Here is an 18666-nt window from a genome sequence, read left to right as displayed (position 1 = left end):
CATGGGTGGCTCAGTGGGTTAAAGCCTCTGCCTTCGGCTCAGGTCATGATCTCAGGGTCCTGGGATCGAGCCCCACATCGGGCTTTCTGCTCAGCAGGGAGCCTGCTTCCCCCCTCTCTCTGACTGCCTCTCTGCCTACTTGTGATCTTTGTCAAATAAATAAATAAAATCTTTAAAAAAAAAAAAAAAAAAAAAACCTAGTTTTAATCTAGAAGTCTGATAATACCAAAAAGATTTAAGTTTTTTTTTTTTTTTTAAGATTTTATTTATTTGACAGAGAAAGACAGTGAAAGAGGGAACACAAGCAGGGGGAGTGGGAAAGGGAGAACCAGGCTACCTGCCTAGCAGAGAGCCCAATGCAGGGCTCGATCCACATGACCTGAGCCGAAGGCAGATGCTTAACAGCTGGACCACCCTGGCGCCCCCCAATTTTTTTTTAATTTGGTTTTTAGTCATTTCTACACCCAACATGGGGTTCAAACTCATGACCCTGAGGTGAAAGGTCAGAGACAGGCAGCCAGCCAGGCTCCGCAGAATAGTTTTTAAAGGAGACAGGGAGGGGAGCAAAGTTCTTTATAGAATAAATAATTCAGAACAAAGGATAAAAGCAGAAAAATCACCAATGTACAATCACCAGTTATATCTGATTAGTGAATACAAAAAACTGCTAAATAAAAAAGACTGTATGGGGCGCCTGGGTGGCTCAGTGGGTTTAAGCCTCTGCCTTCGGCTCAGGTCATGATCTCAGGGTCCTGGGATTGAGCCCCGCATCAGGCTCTCTGCTCAGCGGGGAGCCTGCTTCCCCCTCTCTGCCTGCCTGACTACTTGTAATCTCTCTCTGTCAAATAAATAAAATCTTAAAAAAAATAAAAATTAAAAATAAAAAAGACTGTAAATATCTCATTCCTCCACAATCTCAAAACAACCTGAATCTAGGTATTATAAAGGGAAAAGCTACCCATATAAGGGAGGTATCTGATAGATCTCATTTTAATGAATAGGATAAATTGACTTCCTAAGGACACATTACCAATGTAGGAATTCTGCCACAGCTATCTAAACAGGAGAAAACAGTCAGACAAATCTAAATTGAGAAAGAAATATTCTGCGAAACAACTATTCTGGACTCTTCAAAGTACCAATGTACAGAAAGGAAAAGAAAAGGGGGTTGGGGGGAAGGGCCTAAACGAAATTAACTTAAAAAGAACTAAACACAATGTGTAATCCCAGATTTTGAAAACAAATAAGCTCCAATGGATATTGTGTATAAGTAGGGAACTTTTGTTAAATTTCCTGAGAGTAATATGTGTATTTTATTTATGTATAATACCCTTGTTCTTAAGATACATGCTAAAGTACTCAGGGATAAAATGTTACGTCTGCGACTTATTCTCAAATAGTTCAGGGGTAGAAATAAAAATATATAAAGTAAATGGAAAATACTAAAATTGGCAAATATAAACAAGGGGTATACAGACATTCACTGTACTATTCTGACATTTAAGAATAAAAAGTTGGCGAAGAATAAAAAGTTGGGAAAAGCAAAACAAAAAAGGCAAATCTAATCTCATGAACAACTCTTGATTTTATATAAATTACATAGTATAACAGTTAAAAAACCTGTAGAGACAGAAGCTAGTACAGAATAAACAAACCTACCCTTCATGTCATTGAGAGCATTGGAACCTTCAAGGGACTGGTCTGTACCACACACAGCCCTCCAGAAGTCCTGCTCTGCCACACTGCGGGCCTGCCCTTCATTTTGCAGACTTAGGGCCAACATGAAGTCCAAGTTTGCATTATCTTCACCACCCTCTTTTGGGGGCTGTCGGGTTCTATTCCTTTCCTGCCTTTCTTGTTCTTCCACTGGAAGAAAAAATAAATGACCAGTACTCAAGATACATTAGAGGGGTGCCTGGGTGGCTCAGTCAGTTAAGCATCTGACTCTTGACTTCTGCTCAGATTCTGAACTCAGATCTGTGTCAAGCTCTGTGTCAAGCCCTGTGTCAAGCTCCATGCTCAACATGGAATCTACTTGAAATTCTCACTCTCCCTCTGCCCGTCCCACTCATGCGCACCCACACTTTGAAATAAATAAATCTTTAAAAAAAAAAAATTAGAGGGGTGACTGGGTGGCTCAGTGGGTTAAAACCTCTGCCTTCAGCTCAGGTCGTGATCCCGGGGTCCTGGGATCAAGTCCCACATGGGCTCTCTGCACGGCAGGGAGCCTGCTTCCTCCTCTCTGCCTGCCTCTCTGCCTACTTGTGATCTCTGTCAAATAAATAAATAAATCTTAAAAAAAAAAAAAATTAGAGATGCTGCTACCTCATGTCCATGCTTAGCAAATATTCAAGGTTTACAGGCATTGTGCAGGAACAAAAGAGGCTTGGTCCTCCTGTTCTCCTAGGACTCCAAACATCAAGTCTGCTGTGATAAAGACTCCATTATTATTCTAATTATCTTAATACCCCAAATTATTAAGCTATAACTATGAGACAAGTACTATGCTAAACATTTTTCATATATTTCTGCACTATAGCAAAATAGCTTGAAGCATGGAGCCAGATTGCCTGAATTCAAGTCCCAGCTCTACCCCTTACCTAAGAATGCCTGTGAGAACTAAATCATTCAACACATATTAAGCACTTTACGAATGCCTGAAGCACATACTGTATACTCAGTAAATACTAGCTATTAACAGGATGTCACTGTTATCATCAACACTAGCTATAATCCAGTGGTAATCCAATAGCAAAGAGGTTACTTCCAATCTATAGTTAGGTGTATTAGAAAGACTACCTAACTATAATCAGGTTTTATTATTAAAATCTATTTGCCCTCAAAGCCCTGTTCCCATTTGTCCTGAGATTTTGATACCATTCCAGTTTTCTAATCCAAACACAACTCACACAGATTATTCTGAATTGGAAACTGGGCTGTCATGTTCCTTTGGTTGGAAGTTCTACTATGGAAAACATCTGATTCAAAGGCTCTCAGAGGTCTTCGGGGTATCCTCATAGGGGGGTCCAGAGCCTCAATTTGCCTGAGGAGCTGGGATGCAATCCAGATGCCATCTTGACCCCAGGACTCATCATATGCATTAGGAGGCATGGCAACCTCATCTCTCTTTTCCTCCCCATCTCTTCCACAAACATCAGGATGAGTCTTCAGATCTTTCACCAGGACATTGCGCCCACAACTGCCACATAACTCTGTCCGGGCACCACAGTAATCTTCATGGTCCTTCAGTTTGAGAACAGAAAGTTCCAAATCACAATGCTGGCAAAGGGCAAGCCGTAGAGGACACTCAGTCTCCTGTAACACAGAATAATAAGGCAGTTAATATGCCGATCTAAAAGAGGCTATGTTTTAGCATGGAAGTTCCTCAAAATGTTGAAAATAGAACTACCCTATGACCCAGCAATTGCACTACTGGGTATTTACCCTAAAAATACAAACGTAGTGATCCGAAGGGGCACGTGCACCCGGATGTTTATAGCAGCAATGTCTACAATAGCCAAACTATGGAAAGAACCTAGATGTCCATCAACAGATGAATGGATAAAGAAGATATGGTATATATGCACAATGGAATACTATGCAGCCATCAAAAGAAATGAAATCTTGCCATTTGCGATGACGTGGATGGAACTAGAGGGTATCACGCTTAGCGAAATAAGTCAATCGGAGAAAGACAACTATCATATGATCTCCCTGATATGAGGGAGTGGAGATGCAACATGGGGGGTTAAGGGGGTAGAAGAGTAAATGAAACAAGATGGGATTGGGAGGGAGACAAGCCATAAGTGACTCTTAATCTCACAAAACAAACTGAGGGTTGCTGGGGGGAGGGGGTTTGGAGGGGGTGGTGGGGTTATGGACATTGGGGAGGGTATGTGCTATGGTGAGTGCTGTGAAGTGTGTAAACCTGGCGATTCACAGACCTGTACCCCTGGGGATAAAAATATATGTTTATAAAAAATAAAAATAAATAAAATAAAAGAGGCTATGTTTTAATACAGGGAAAGGAAAGCCAAAAATATTTACTTCAGTATTCTCTTCCAAAACTAGCTTAGCCTGCCATGGTTTTCTATGCATTTAAGAGTCGGGGCGCCTGGGTAGCTCAGTGGGTTCAAGCCTATGCCTTTGGCTCAGGTCATGATCTCGGGGTCCTAGGATCGAGCCCTGAATCGGGCTCTCTGCTCAGCAGGGAGCCTGCTCCCCCCACCCTCTGCCTGCCTTTCTGCCTACTTGTGATCTCTGTCTGTCAAATAAATAAACAATCTTAAAAAAAAGTCACAGCTTCCCTCTGTCCCTGTCACCTGGTTCTACAAGAGGAAAGAAACTCACAAGGAATCTACTCACTCAGCCACCCTACCATCATTTTGTGCACACATTACAAAGTAACTCAAGTAACCCAAAGCCAGCCAGTTCTTGGGCAAGAGCAAACACCAAAAGCACAGCAATTCAAGTACGTTTGTCAAAACTCCACCAGCCCAATTTCCCCTTACTACTCCAATCTGTCTTAAGTACCTGGTAATGAGGAATAGAGACTGTCTTTATAAAGACACTGATATTTCTAATCTGCATATTTGTCCATAGCACTGGCTTTGAACTGACCAAATAAACCAGGAATTACCAACAAAGATGACCCCAAGAGTATACTCAGCAGATGAAGGATAAAACTTATAAAACTGGGACACCTGGGTGGCTCAGTTGGTTAAGCATCTGCCTTTGGCTCAGGTCACGATCCCAGAGTCCTAGAATCAAGTCCCGCATGGGGCTCCTTGCTCAACAGAGTCTGCTTCTCTCTCTGCCTGCCCCTCCTCTCTGAGAAATAAACAAAATCTTAAAAAAAAAAGGAAAGAAAAAAAATTTTTATAAAACTTATTTTGAAATTGTAACTAAAACACCAAAAAAATTAAAAAGATAAAATCATATGTTCCTCTGATATACACATTCCAAACCTTGGAACTTCAACTCAGAACTTCAATGTAACATAATTTCAAAAGTTTAGATACTTTACAACCACTGTGCCAAAGAACAAAAATTTCTTTTCATACAAATTAAACCCAAGTTCTATCCTAAATGCTACTTTAAACAGTTTTAGCATAATTTGTGTATGCATGAACTATCTCTTGTAGAAAGCACAAAAAAATGATTAAAGAGGGCCTAGGTAAGAGGAATGGAAGAGACAATTTTTACATACCTGCTTTTGTGACTTTAAAATTATATACCAAGTGGCTATAATACTGATTCAGAAAGATTAGAAAAATGCCACTGATTTAAAGTTACTCAACAGCCAAAAAAAAAAAAAAGTACTCAGCCAAGAGTAAAATATTGCTGGCACATACCAGATAATGTAGTAAGTACTTTGTTAGCAACCCTAAAATGTGTTAATAACTCACCAGAGCACCAAATAAAGTTTAAATTTTTTTTTTTTTAAAGAGAATTTTTAAAAATTCTTTAGTTTAATCTCTAGTCTACAGCTATTTTGATCTAACTTGCAGGAACATTAGGAAATACTTTGTACTTGTACCTTTATAATGACTGATATATATATATGTTACCCCCAGAAATAGCCGGAGTGAAGAGGATAGAAGACAGGAGAGCTAACTGGAGGTTGTTTTATAGAGCAGGTAAATATTAGAACCAGAGAAATACTCATTATTGTTAATGTGACCTCAATCATAACCACCCCCCCCCGCCCCGCTGGTGAGCCCTAGTACAACATAGGTCAAATGCTTAGAAAAACTAGTAAGAGTGCCAAAGTACTTATAAGATGTTTAATTCTGTGCTATGGAATTATGAATAGTTATTGTTTTCTTCTTACATTTTCCAATTTTTCTACAATGGTTATGAATTACCTTTTTAAATTATAAATTGTCATTTTAGGTACACAGAATGATGTGTACTAATAAGTGCATACCTTGGTAAATTTTTACTTATGTATACACACTATGTGACCAACTAAATAGGGGATCTTTTTAACTGGTGAATTCATATGCTCATTCACAAAAACAACGTTCATTCAACTATGGCAAACAGTTTTATTTCAACTAGGGACCAACTGATACCATGTTCTATCTCATGAAATGCACTCTGAGGAATTGCTTCAGGTATAAACAGCATGTTACCCAAGTGATCAAGAAGTCAAAAGGAAATTACAAGATGTTAGGCAGGCTCTGTACTAAAGTGGTTATACCACACTGGCAAGCCCAGGCTTGGTTTGGCACTCACTGAGGGTGCCAGCTAAACCCCAGCAGAAAGGACAGACTCAGTTCCAAAGAGTAACGCTCTGAGACCTGAGCAAGGGGTGCAATAGTCACGCAGCTGATTCTGGCAGCAAAAAGTCAAAGCCTTGAATACACTTTAAGAGACAGTGTTTGTGGAGCTGGTAGAGAACCAAGACTCAATCAGACTGGTTTTCTGCTCTGCATGTAGCTCAGTAATCTCAGTAACATTGGCCCCAAGGTAACTCACGCTCTTCATGGTACAGGGAAACTAACCTCATGCTTCTTTAACTGCCTCTTCTCCAACTTCTTATTACATTTGCAGGTCACCTATGATAAGAAGTGACAATCAGTAAATTGGCTTTGTGATAACATAATCACTTGCTAATGCAAAATAGCAAGTATAATAGAGTTATGAACATTTGAGTACTTGGTGGTTTACCTGACAATGTTCTGTTGCCATGTGACTCTCCATATCAGATTTGGGAAATGGTTCCTTGCAGATAGGACACATACCAATGTTCCTTTGACAGTGGATCTCATGGATGGTAAAATTAAATACAGGAATTTCTTTTTTGCTATAGAAACAGATCAAAGGAAAAGGCAAGCATTACTGACTAATCTATGCACAGTGATATTACATGAAAATCTGCTGGTCAGATCTTTAGTCTTTGTTACTTCTCTTTAGTAAATCTAGTCCGTAAACTCTTATGATTATTACACCCCTGCTTTTCAAGGATTAACTTCCAAAGGTTTTGAGTCTTCTGTGCAACAATGAGTTATCAGTGCTATGTACTACTTATACAAGCTCAGCCTCACTTTCTAGATGTCAGAGCTAATCACAGCCAGCAACATGAAGTCAGATGCCAAGAAATAAACCAGGCTTTTCTGAAACTATCCATGACCCAAAACACAATGATATACTCCAGGATTGTTTTTAAAACAAACAAACAAACAAACAAAAAGCAGCCTACCAATTATTTTCACTCTGGGTCTGAGGTAGGTTTAACCTCAATAGATTTTATTCCACTAAAAGTCAAACAAGCAGATGCCAGCATTGAGATAGTCAGTGGGGAACAGTCTCCCTTTTTTTTTTTTTTAAAGATTTTATTTATTTGACAGAGATCACAAGCAGGCAGAGAGGCAGGCAGAGAGAGAGAGAAGAGGAAGCAGGCTCCCTGCTAAGCAGAGAGCCTGATGCGGGGCTCGATCCCAGGACCCTGAGATCATGACCTGAGCTGAAGGCAGAGGCTTAACCCACTGAGCCACCCAGGTGCCCCAACATGTCTCCCTTTATGTCCCACATGCCTTTCAAAGCAGGCTAGATACTAGTCAGGAACGTACTCTGGTCCTGTTGGTATGACTTCACTGAAGAACTGTACAATAATGAAGTCCTGAATCCCTTCCCCCAATCCTGTCTCTTCACTCACTCTTTGCCATTCTCTTTAAGGAATCCAATTCAATTATCATCTCTAAGTTACAGAAAAGGGAGGAAAATGACAATCTTAAGTGAGAGAGTAAGATCATATAAATTTAACAAGAGTGCTTTATGTATACTTCAACAAGAGAAATATTCAGTCTTTACTTTCAGTCATTTGGATATGGCCATTAGAAAACTCCAATTTTAGTCTAGGTAAAGATTGCATTTAAAGACTGTCTGGGGGACACCTGGGTGGCTCAGTGGGTTAAGCCTCTGCCTTCAGCTCAGGTCATGATCTCAGGGTCCTGGGATCGAGTCCCACATCTGGCTCTCTGCCCAGCAGGGAGCCTGCTTCCTCCTCTCTCTCTGCCTGCCACTCTGCCTACTTATGATCTCTGTCTCTCTCTGTGTCAAGTAAATAAATAAAATCTTAAAAAAAAAAAAAAAAGACTGTCTAAGGTTACCTGCCTGGCTCAGTTGGTAAAGCATGCGATGCTTGATCTCAGCATCCTGAGTTCAAGCCCCATGTTGGGCATGGAGCCTACTTAATTAAAAGTAAAGAAAGAAAGAAAAATAAGGAATGTGTCTAGGGGTACCTGGCTGGCTCAGTCAGTACAGCTTGTGATTCTTGGTCCTGGGGTTTTGAGTTCAAGCCCCATGTTGGGTGTAGAGATTACTTTAAAAAAAAAAAAAAAAAGATGAATGGATAAAGAAGATGTGGTATATATACAATGGAATACTATTTAGCCATCAAAAATGAAATCTTGCGGGCGCCTGGGTGGCTCAGTGGGTTAAAGCCTCTGCCTTCGGCTCAGGTCATGATCCCAGGGTCCTGGGATCAAGCCCCGCATCGGGCTCTCTGCTCCGTGGAGAGCCTGCTTCCTCCTCTCTCTCTGCCTGCCTCTCTGCCTACTTGTGATCTCTCTCTGTCAAATAAATAAATAAAATGTTTAAAAAAAAAAAAATGAAATCTTGCCATTTGCAATGATGTTGATGGAACTGAAGGGTATTATGCTAAGCAAAATAAGACAATCAGGAAAGACAATTATCATATGATCTCACTCCTCTATGGAATTTAAGAAACAAAACCAAAGATCATGGGGGAAGAGAGGGAAAATAAAACAAGACAAAATCAGAGAGGGAGACAAACCATAAGAGACTCTCAATCACAGGAAACAAACTGAGGGTTGCTGGAGGGGAGGGGGCTGGGGGTGAGGTGGGCATGAAGGAGGGCACATGATGTAATGAGCACTGGGTATTATATAAGACTGATGAATCACTGACCTCTACCTCTGAAACTAATAACACATTACATGTTAATTAGACGAATTTAAATTAAAAATAAAGATAGAGTTTATAAGTATGTCACCTAGAATAAAATTTCAGAAAAATAAAATACTGAACAAAATCAATACAGATAATTACACAATCTTTAAATATTTTATTTAGCCTACAAAGCTAAATACTATAGGAACTCTCTTCCACACTAAATTGTAGTTAGTTTATTTCTCTTAGAGTTTTCATCTTCATACATAGTGTAAGGAACATTTCAAAGTAGGATGACTGATGTGCCTCCAGCTAAGTCATACTCCAGTCTGAAAGACCAAGACACCAAATAAATGCAAATTTATTTCCACCCAACGGTGAAACTATCAAGGAAGCTCTTATGCACAGAAGAACAATCAACTGTGAGATGGGAAGAAATCTCAACGAGATAAAGAGGGAAACTACCAATATCTTGAAAGATTTAACTCCCCTTATTTCTCCCAAATTCCTAGCTTTCTGAGGAAACCAATGGTTTTAAAGTAATTATTTTATTTTTTTAAATGAAGGAAAAATATATAGAGGCTATAAATCAAAGTTATGATCTAAACCTAGTAAATCAACAAAAATTAAAATTAGTAAGTTCCACTGTTATAGATGTTGTGAAACTAGTGTTCTATTATGTTACCAGTGGTACTGTAAACTGCTTAAAAATAGGCTGAAAATCTGTTTCTAGGACCATAATACAGTCTTTAACCAGGTAATCTCACTCTTGGAATTATGAAGATTTTCATTAGGGTCGTAAAACAGTTTTAAAAAATCATTAGAGACAACTGGGTGACTCAGTTGGTTAGGCCACTGCCTTCGGCTCGGGTCATGATCCCGGCATCCTGGGATCGAGTCCTGCATCAGACTCCTTGCTCATCGGGGACCCTGCTTCTCTCTCTGCCTCTGCCTGCCACTCTGCCTGCTTGTGCTCTCTGACAAGTACATAAATAAAATCTTTTAAAAAAATCATTAAAGTGCTCGCTTCGGCAGCACATATACTAAAAAAAAAAAATCATTAAAAATGTTTAAAACAGGGGTCCTGGGTGGCTCAGTCATTTAAGTGGCTGCCTTAGGCTCAGGTCATGATCCCACAGTACTGAGATCAAGCCCTGCATCTGGCTCCCTGCTTCTCCCTCTCCCACTCCCTCTGTTTGTATTTCCTCTCTCACTGTCTGTCAAATAAATAAATAAAACCTTTTTTAAAAAACAGAACCATTTTTTTTTTTTTAAGGATTTTATTTATTTGACAGAGATCACAAGTAGGCAGAGAGGCAGGCAGAGAGAGAGGTGGAGGCAGGCTCCCTGCGGAGCAGAGAGCCCAATGTGAGGCTCGATCCCAGGACCCCGGGATCATGACCTGAGCCGAAGGCAGAGGCCCTAACCACTGAGCCACCCAGGCGCCCCAAAATCAAGGTGTTTTAAATGAGATGAGAACACAACTTCGTATCTAGATACAACTGCGAAAAGCTCCAAGGAGGGCCTAACAAGTTAAAGATGAAATTTCACCTTAGATAAAAATGACTGAAAGGCAAGCCAAGGCTTCCAGAAAATTCCTAGTAGCCTTCTAAATGCTAAACAGAACAAGCCAGAAATCAATTCATTATTACATGCAAAAATAAAAGTCAAAGTTTTGGAACTTTTTGTTTTTAGTAATCTCTGTAACCATCACGGGGCTTGAACTCACGACGCTGAGATCAAGTCGTGAGCTCTTCCAACTGAGCCAGCCAGGCACCCCCTGCCCTTTTTTTTTTTTTTTTTAAGGTTTTATTTATTTGACAGAGGGAAAGAGATCACAAGTAGGCAGAGAGGCAGGCAGAGAGGTGGGTGGGGAAGCAGGCTCCCTGCTGAGCAGAGAGCCCGATTCAGGGCTAGACCTTAGGACCCTGAGATCATGACCCTCATGACACAAGAAGGCAGAGGCTTAACCCACTAAGCCACCCAGGCGCCCCAACCAGGCACCTTTATAAGTCAAAACCTTCTAACATTGAAGTTCCTATTCCTTAGAACCATACTCTCCCCCACAGAGAATAGAGATGACATGCAAGAACATCTTCAACAACAACAAACTCCTCCTTTTACTGGCCCAATGGATCTAATGGAAGCTCTTTTTATTTAAAAAAAAATTTAAGTAGGCTCCATACCCAAAATGGGACTTGAACTTATGACCTGAGATCAAGAGTTGCACACTCTGACAGAGCCAGCCAGATGCCCCAAATTTCTTATTTTTTATTTTGGTTTTTTTTGTTTGTTTGTTTTAAATAGACTCCATGCCCAATATGGGGCTTTAACTCACAACCCTTAGGTTAGGAGTCACATGCTCTACCGACTGAGCCAGCCAGGACCCCTTCACTTTAAATTTTTTTATTATTTATTTTTTTATTTTTAGTAAACTATGCCCAATGTGGGGCTTGAACTCATGACCCCAAGATCAAGAGTTGCAAGCTCTACTAAACTGAGCCACGCTGGCACCCCGGGCACTCACATTTTGAAGTTTACCTTTTCTTAGGGAACAGAAATATGGCTTTAAAGAACAAAAATTTTAAACCTAGAATTTAAACAGGGTTACTGAGATGGGAGGTCTGTGCTGGCTTAGTTACCCTTCCATGTTAATCCTTTTTCTTTAAATAAATTGCTTTGGCTTTGAATAACCCTGTTTTCATTAGCTTTCCATTAACTTATTTTTTTTTTAAACTCCCTTAGCATAGTTATTTATATATTGTCCTGGCCTTGAGACTCCTTCAAATTGGAGAACTGATAAAATAAGAGTATCTTAATTGATGACATTGCCATTATGTCTGGTTTTTTACACAATCACAATGTTTTCTTGTGATTACCTGCATCGCTGATTTTGTACCAGTAATAGCACATATAAAACACAAATAGAGCTAAAATAGCTTTTAAATTGGCAGAAAGTGATAGGGGCATAGTAGAAAAAAATACCCTATAATGCAAGACATGCCCTTAGAAATGAAATCTTAGGGGCGCCTGGGTGGCTCAGTGGTTTAAGCCGCTGCCTTCGGCTCAGGTCATGATCCCAGGTCCTGGGTTCAAGCCCCGCATCGGGCTTTCTGCTCAGCAGGGAGCCTGCTTCCTCCTCTCTCTCTGCCTGCCTCTCTGCCTGCTTGTGATTTCTCTCTGTCAAATAAATAAATAAAAATCTTTAAAAAAAAAAAAAAGAAAGAAATGAAATCTTAAATCTGTTCAGGTAAAGGATATTGCAATCAGCAGTTGCTCTGATTATATCCTAATTCTGCTGAAAGCCTAATAAAAAGAAAAAAGCAATAAAAGAATAAAAACTGTTATCTGGCTCAAATCTTCCAGCAGTCTGAGTCAAAATATTTTCCTTCTTCAACATCTCTTCCCTTTTACCACAATTTAGTAAGTTAAACATAGCACAGTCCGTTCTGCTTTGCTTTTTTACCCTTCCATAGTGCTTGTACATTACCAAAATACCAAACTCAGGAAATTATTGGCTGCATCCTAAGTTTCATTTCAGCAAGAAAGAGTTGCCCTTTCCTGTCACTCACGTGGGTTAAACACACCAAAATAGTAAGCTTAACATCCAAGTCTTCACAAACAGTTCTGATCATGAAATGATAATGATTAAGCAGGACTGCCAGAAGACTTTAACTAGAGTTTTTTTGTTGTTATTGTTTCTGTTTTTGTTTTTAGTTTTAAAGCAGTGGAATATTCCTTCAGCAAAATCCTTTATAAAAATATTTGAGTGGCTCTGGCTGTACTACTCTCTCAATGCTAGATGTAAAACCAACCTCACTAAACTTGCTCCCAATCACCCCCAGGACAGCCACTGTAGCAACATGGGGAAATCTTTGTAACATTTTGAAAAGCATACATCTAACCCAAACATTGTATTATATTTTTTGTATCTATTTTTTTTTTTAAGATTGTATTTATTCATCAGAGAGAGAGGAGCGAGAGTGAGCACAGGCAGACAGAGTGGCAGGCAGAGGGAGAAGCAGGGTCCCTGCCAAGCAAGGAGCCCGATGTGGGACTGGATCCCAGGATGCCAGGATCATGACCCGAGCTGAAGGCAGCTGCTTAACCAACTGAGCCACCCAGGCGTCCCTTTTGTATCTTCTTTAAAAAAAAACTATGATAAGGAGCACCTGGCAGGCTCAGTCATAGAGCATGGGATGCTTGATCTCAGGCTCGTGAGTTCAAGACCCACGTTTGACGTGGAGTCTACTTAAAAAAAGAAAAAGAGGGGCGCCTGGGTGGCTCAGTGGGTTAAAGCCTCTGCCCTCGGCTCAGGTCATGATCCCAGGGTCCTGGGATCAAGCCCCGAATCGGGCTCTCTGCTCAGCGGGGAGCCTGCTTCCTCCTGTCTCTGCCTGCCTCTCTGCCTACTTGTGATTTCTGTCTGTCAAATAAAAAATTAAAAAAAAAAAAAAAGAAAAGAAAAGAAAAGAAAAAGAAAATAAATTTTAAAAAATAAAAAATAAAAATGTATTATATTCCAGAAAGACAAAAATTACATCTGCTTATTTATACATCAGAAAAGTGAGGCTCCAAAACAGTCAGTGGGGTGACTGGACAAGTCATTAACTAAAGGCAGTTACCAGAGCTCCAGACACCCAGCTCTATCACATCACTCTACTCATTTCTCTATGCTACCTGAACCTACCATCTTTTTTTTTTTTTTTTTTTTTTAATTTGACAGAACACAAGTAGGTAGAAGAGGCAGGCAGAGAGAGACGGGGAAGCAGGCTCCCCGCCAAGCAGAGAGCCCGACGTGGAGCTCGATCCCAGGACCCTGAGATCATGACCCGAGCTGAAGGCAGAGGCTTTAACCCACTGAGTCACCCAGGCGCCCCTGAATCTACCATCTTATCCCATCACTAAAACAGGCAATGTTACATAAAATTGTTAAAAAGGCTTTTTAGTCCCATATATTTCCATGTTATATGATAACAAATTTAACCTGCCAATAAATAAACCAACCTTCTACAGAAACCAGTTTGTTCTCATTCCAACATTTCTTAGATTTAATTTCTTACCAATTGTCACACAGTTGAGTGTCCTGGTCATCTAGAAATTCAGCCATCTTTAGTTCTTTCAGAAAACTACAAAGGAGAAAAGTGTAAACTTTCAATTTCATTTCTGCTTTTAGGATGACATGCAGAACACAAACAAAAAAACTACACAGAAAATGTTACCAATACCAGTACATTAAAGTATTTTATTTAATACCCAATACATTTATATTTTACCCTATTTTCTAATTTTCATTTTAAAGTAACTTGACAAGCAAAAGCACCACAAAAAACTCCTGTAGACCCTTAACCCAACACATCATAAATAATCACAGTAAAATTATCAAATTTGATAGTAAAATGTCAAAATTATCAAATTACTAATACTAATACAATATTAATAACTCATCTATAAATCATATTCATGAATCATTCCACTAATTTCCTTTTTCTGGTTCAAGACACATATCACATAGTTATTTCTCCTTTATCCTCTAATTTAAGATACTTCAGTTTTTCTTCATCTTTCAAAATCGTGTTAAGTGTAGTTTGAGTCTGTTCAGTGTTTTTTCATGATTAATACTTTTTTTAGCAAGAATACCACAGAATTGATGTCGTGCTCGTCTCAGTGCATTATATCAGAAAGTACATGATGTCAACAGTTTTATTATTACAGATGATGTTAATGTTGATCCTTAGCTGAAAGTGTCTGCCAGGTTCGTGCACTGTAAAGTTTTTCCTTCTTTTTAAACAAGATGTCAGTGCAGAGAGCAAAGTGCTGGCAATTTCCTTACCACTATTCTTTGCTGACACAAAAATGGTCTTAAATACTGCCCCCAAAGGGCTCTTAAATGGTTCCGACATTTCCAAATGAACTCACTTTTCAAAGCATATATTCATTCAACGTGTTAATTGAGACCCTGGACGCCGGACCGGCACTAAGACTACTTCACAAACTAAAGAAGTGAAGTGTCCATAACAGATCAACTTAGTGACAGAGGAAAAATAAACAAATTAGCGGAGATCTTAATGTATTTTGATGGAAAAGTACATAGACAAATGGAGATGAAGGGGATCTACTTTAGAAAAAGGTGGTAAGAGAACTTTCTGACAAGATGACATTTAAACGCTGAAGTGTGAAGAGGATGTAAGAGAGGATGGGAATTGGGGGAAATCCAATCAGGCAGAAGGCCCAAAAGGCAATGAAAGAGAAAGTAAAGGGAGATCTGGAAGAGCAGAACGAAAAACGAAAAACGGGAAGGACTCAAGGAGGCCTTATCGTGTACAGCAGAAGGGGTATCAGACTATAGTCCTAGCTCAACGGTACCCCCAGAGAATGGTTTTAAATTAGGGAGTTACAGGACTCAAGAGAACCGCTCCCACAAGAAATGTACACTAACGGTAGGAACCACCGATCTAGGAAAATAAATCACGTTCCCCAAAGGGGAAAGCCTGGATACTTTTCTCAGGGCGGTCTGTTTCTCGGTGTGTTCTAGAAACTCAACCAAGACCAGAGCTTCCGGTGAGGGAAGTGCCTGCCCTCTGGCTGCAAAGGGTCTGGGGGTGGCAGGCCGAGCTGGGAGTGGGCCCTTCTGAGGGTCGAGCTCTGGTTCCGCCACGCAGTGGATATGGGACGTGACCTTTCTGGGCCTCAAATCCCTCAGGCAGACAACTGACGATTCTTCAAAGGGCTCTCTGTACGGAGCAAAGGGGCGAATGCACGGAACTGCCCCAGGACAACTCAAGTCTCCAACCTGACAAGGAGCCCCTCTCAGATGTTTCGGGCGCAGCTGCCCCCTCGTGTCCAGGCGCAGGAGGCGGTTTCCAACCGCCCCCTACCCCGGGGAGTTCGGGGGTGGGGAGCGGCAGAGGGCACCAGCTTCGCAAAACAGCAGCGGTTCAGATGTACCGTCTGACTGCTACGCGCTTCACAGGACCCTCGCCTCCAGGCCGGAACCCTAGCAGGTGAAAGCCATTTATCCCATTCTGGGGAGACAGCCGCCGCACAGCTGGCCGGAGTGGGGACTCGAACCCCGGTCCCCGGCCGAGAGCCCGCACTAAGCCAGCGCGACACCGCCCCTTTTCGCCCCCACCTCCAGCCCCGCAAGCTGGGGGCTCGAGACTGGAGCCCGGCTCCGCCCGGGGCGCGGTGCCCACAGCCGCGCTCGGGACGACGCCCACTTCCCCGACACCCTGGCCAAGGCCGCGAAGGGGCGGCGCCGCCGGGGGCCGCCGAGACTCGGGTTCCCCGAGGAGAAAGCGCGGCCTCCTCCACTGGCCTGAGGAGACGCCGTGGCGTGGCCGTCTTTCTCCTCACCGCCGCGACCCCCGGGGCCCACAGCCCCCTCACCCACACACCAAGCCACAGGGATGCCGGCCTCCTCCCGAACCGCAATGAGGCTCCCAAGGCTCCGGCCGCCGCTACACTCACCCGGGACGACAGCAAGGACTTGCAGCAAACCCGCTAGCCGCAGACACAGAGCCTCCCCACTCAGCCCCCCGCACTGAACAACGGCCCCCAGAGCCGCCTCACCACTTCCGACCGCCGCGGAGGAGCGCGCCCATTGGCCAGGGGCGGCCCCAGCTGTCAACCCATTGGATGATACCGCTGTCGCTCCCAGGGCCCCGCCTGATGAGAGCCGATTGGCTTCTCAAGCTCCACCGGGGTGAATCCCTGAAAAGTCCCAGCCCTTGGACAGCTGGGGTAAGCAACTGAGGTCTGAGCTGGAAGCTTGGTTCTTAGGGCCCAGCGGCTAACCTTGACACAGGCTAATAATATTTGCATGAATAATACACACACAAACATTACTAATACGCTTAATATATTAAGATAATTAATAGCATTTGTTCTCTTGTCATGAGCCATTAATACTTATTAGTCATTCTTATTGCTGTGATAACGCCCTCATGCAAGACCTCTGCAAGGCTTTATCCATATTTGAGCACTTCGCTTTTTGCAGAAGATTTAGCCGCTGGATCGCAGTTTTGACTCCCATATTCTCTACTGCTACCTGTATGGACTCTCCGAACTCATGAATTTAAAAAAAAAAAAAATCTGCCAACAACAAATTGTATATATTTGTAAAGCAATATATATGTGTGTGTGTGTAGAATTGGAATAAATACATTTGAAAAAGAATAGATGTAGTTTTTGTCACAGGTTCCTGGCACAGAGCTTCAAAAAACTGGAATTTCCTGAGTGATAGGAGTGTCTTTGTTGAGGTCATGGTGACTCAAGGTGGGCCCCTACATAGCTTCAGAATAATGGCTGGTCACCAAAAGACCTGGCCCTTGATCAGAGGATCAGACCTTCCACCTCTGAGGAGGGGAGGGGTCTGGATTATCAATCGTGCCTATGGTAATAAAACCCCAGTAAAAACTCTGGACACCTAGGCTTGAGGGAGCTTCCTGGTTGGTGACCATATTGATGTGCCAGGAAGGTAACACACCCTGAATCCATAGGGAGAAGGCAAAGAAGCTTTGTGATGCCCCTCACATTAAACCTTATGTATCTCTTCATTTGCCTGTTTTGAACTATGTCCTGTATCGTAAAGCTGTAATTGTAAGCATAGTGCTTTTCTTGGTTCTGTGAGTCATTCAAATGAATTATCAAACTCAGGGAGTCATGGGAAACCCTGAATTGATAGCCAGTTAGTCAGACGTATGCTTGGCCTGGGGACCCCTTAGGTGTGGCTGGGACTGAAGTGAGGGCAGTCTTATTGGGGACTACTAAGATCTGTTTTTCACTCATAGCAATTAAGTTCTGGCAACAAATGCATAGAGTTTTCTCTCCCATCAACAACCAGTCCTTCAACTCTCCAGACTTCAGGTGAGTATCCTACAGTTTAATTCAACTCTAACACTCAATGCCTGAAGTTAGCATCAGATCTCACAGGTTAAGGGCTCAGTCCCACAAGACATCCCCCACCCCTGCCAATATAGACACTTCAGACGCCAGTTTCAAATTCATGTTGCCACCTATGTTTCTGACCAACCCGTTATAAATCAGAGGTTCCCACAACCCCCTCCTCAAGTTCTATAATTTGCTGTAACGACTCACTGAACTCAGGGAAACATTGTACTTACGTTTACTGGTTGGTTGTAAAAGATATCATAAAGGATATAGATAACAGCCCAGTGAAGACTGCATGCCGGGCAAGGGCTGGTGGGTTCCCAGCACAGGAGCTTCTGTCCTAGTGGAACTGGGTATCCCATCCTCCTGGCACATGGATGCATTTACCAACCCGGAAGCTCTCCAAACTCCATAGTTTAGGGGGTTTATAGAGGTCCCATTACACAGGCATGGTGGATTAAATCATCAGCCTTTGGTAATTAACTCAGCCGTCAGCCCTTCTCCCTTCCCCAGAGTCAGGGGTGGAGGGGTGGGGTGGGGCTAATATTTCCAACCCTCTAATCACATTAGCTCTTCTGGCAACCAGCTGCCATCGTGAAGCTACCTAGGGGCGCACCAAGAGTCACCTCATGAGCATAAACCCGGGTATGGTTGAAAGGAACATATAATGAACAACTAAGGACATTTTTCTCAAATTCTTGGAATTTCCAAAGACTTTCGAAGCTCTTGGGCCAGGAACCAGGATAAAGACCAAATATTTATTTCTTACCATATCACCATATCACAAGAACTGCACCCTTAAACCTGGGTAGTCAGGAGGTTAGCATCAGAACTGAATAAGTACACACAGTATAT

General features: G+C 41.9%; 1 protein-coding gene across 1 annotated transcript in view; it reads right to left on the bottom strand.

Annotated features, from left to right (window-relative positions):
• The window catches only part of LOC111156479 (TRAF-type zinc finger domain containing 1), a 29519-nt gene extending 13024 nt beyond the window's left edge, over window positions 1–16495 (bottom strand). The window contains exons 1-6 of the mRNA XM_022517406.1: window positions 16390–16495; window positions 13983–14048; window positions 6676–6811; window positions 6510–6563; window positions 2910–3315; window positions 1660–1866 (exon numbers count right to left, since the gene is read on the bottom strand). Of these exons, the coding sequence (XP_022373114.1) occupies window positions 1660–1866; window positions 2910–3315; window positions 6510–6563; window positions 6676–6811; window positions 13983–14029 (850 nt within the window). The 5' untranslated portion in view covers window positions 14030–14048; window positions 16390–16495. The remainder of the gene's footprint in view (window positions 1–1659; window positions 1867–2909; window positions 3316–6509; window positions 6564–6675; window positions 6812–13982; window positions 14049–16389) is intronic.
• Between the last annotated feature and the right edge of the window lie 2171 nt (window positions 16496–18666).

The sequence above is a fragment of the Enhydra lutris genome, unplaced genomic scaffold, assembly GCF_002288905.1.
Source record: "Enhydra lutris kenyoni isolate GAN:26980312 unplaced genomic scaffold, ASM228890v2 scaffoldscaffold46, whole genome shotgun sequence".
Lineage (NCBI taxonomy): Eukaryota > Metazoa > Chordata > Mammalia > Carnivora > Mustelidae > Enhydra > Enhydra lutris.
The sequence above is the reverse complement of the archived record's forward strand: the minus strand, read 5'-3'. Positions and strand labels throughout refer to the sequence as shown.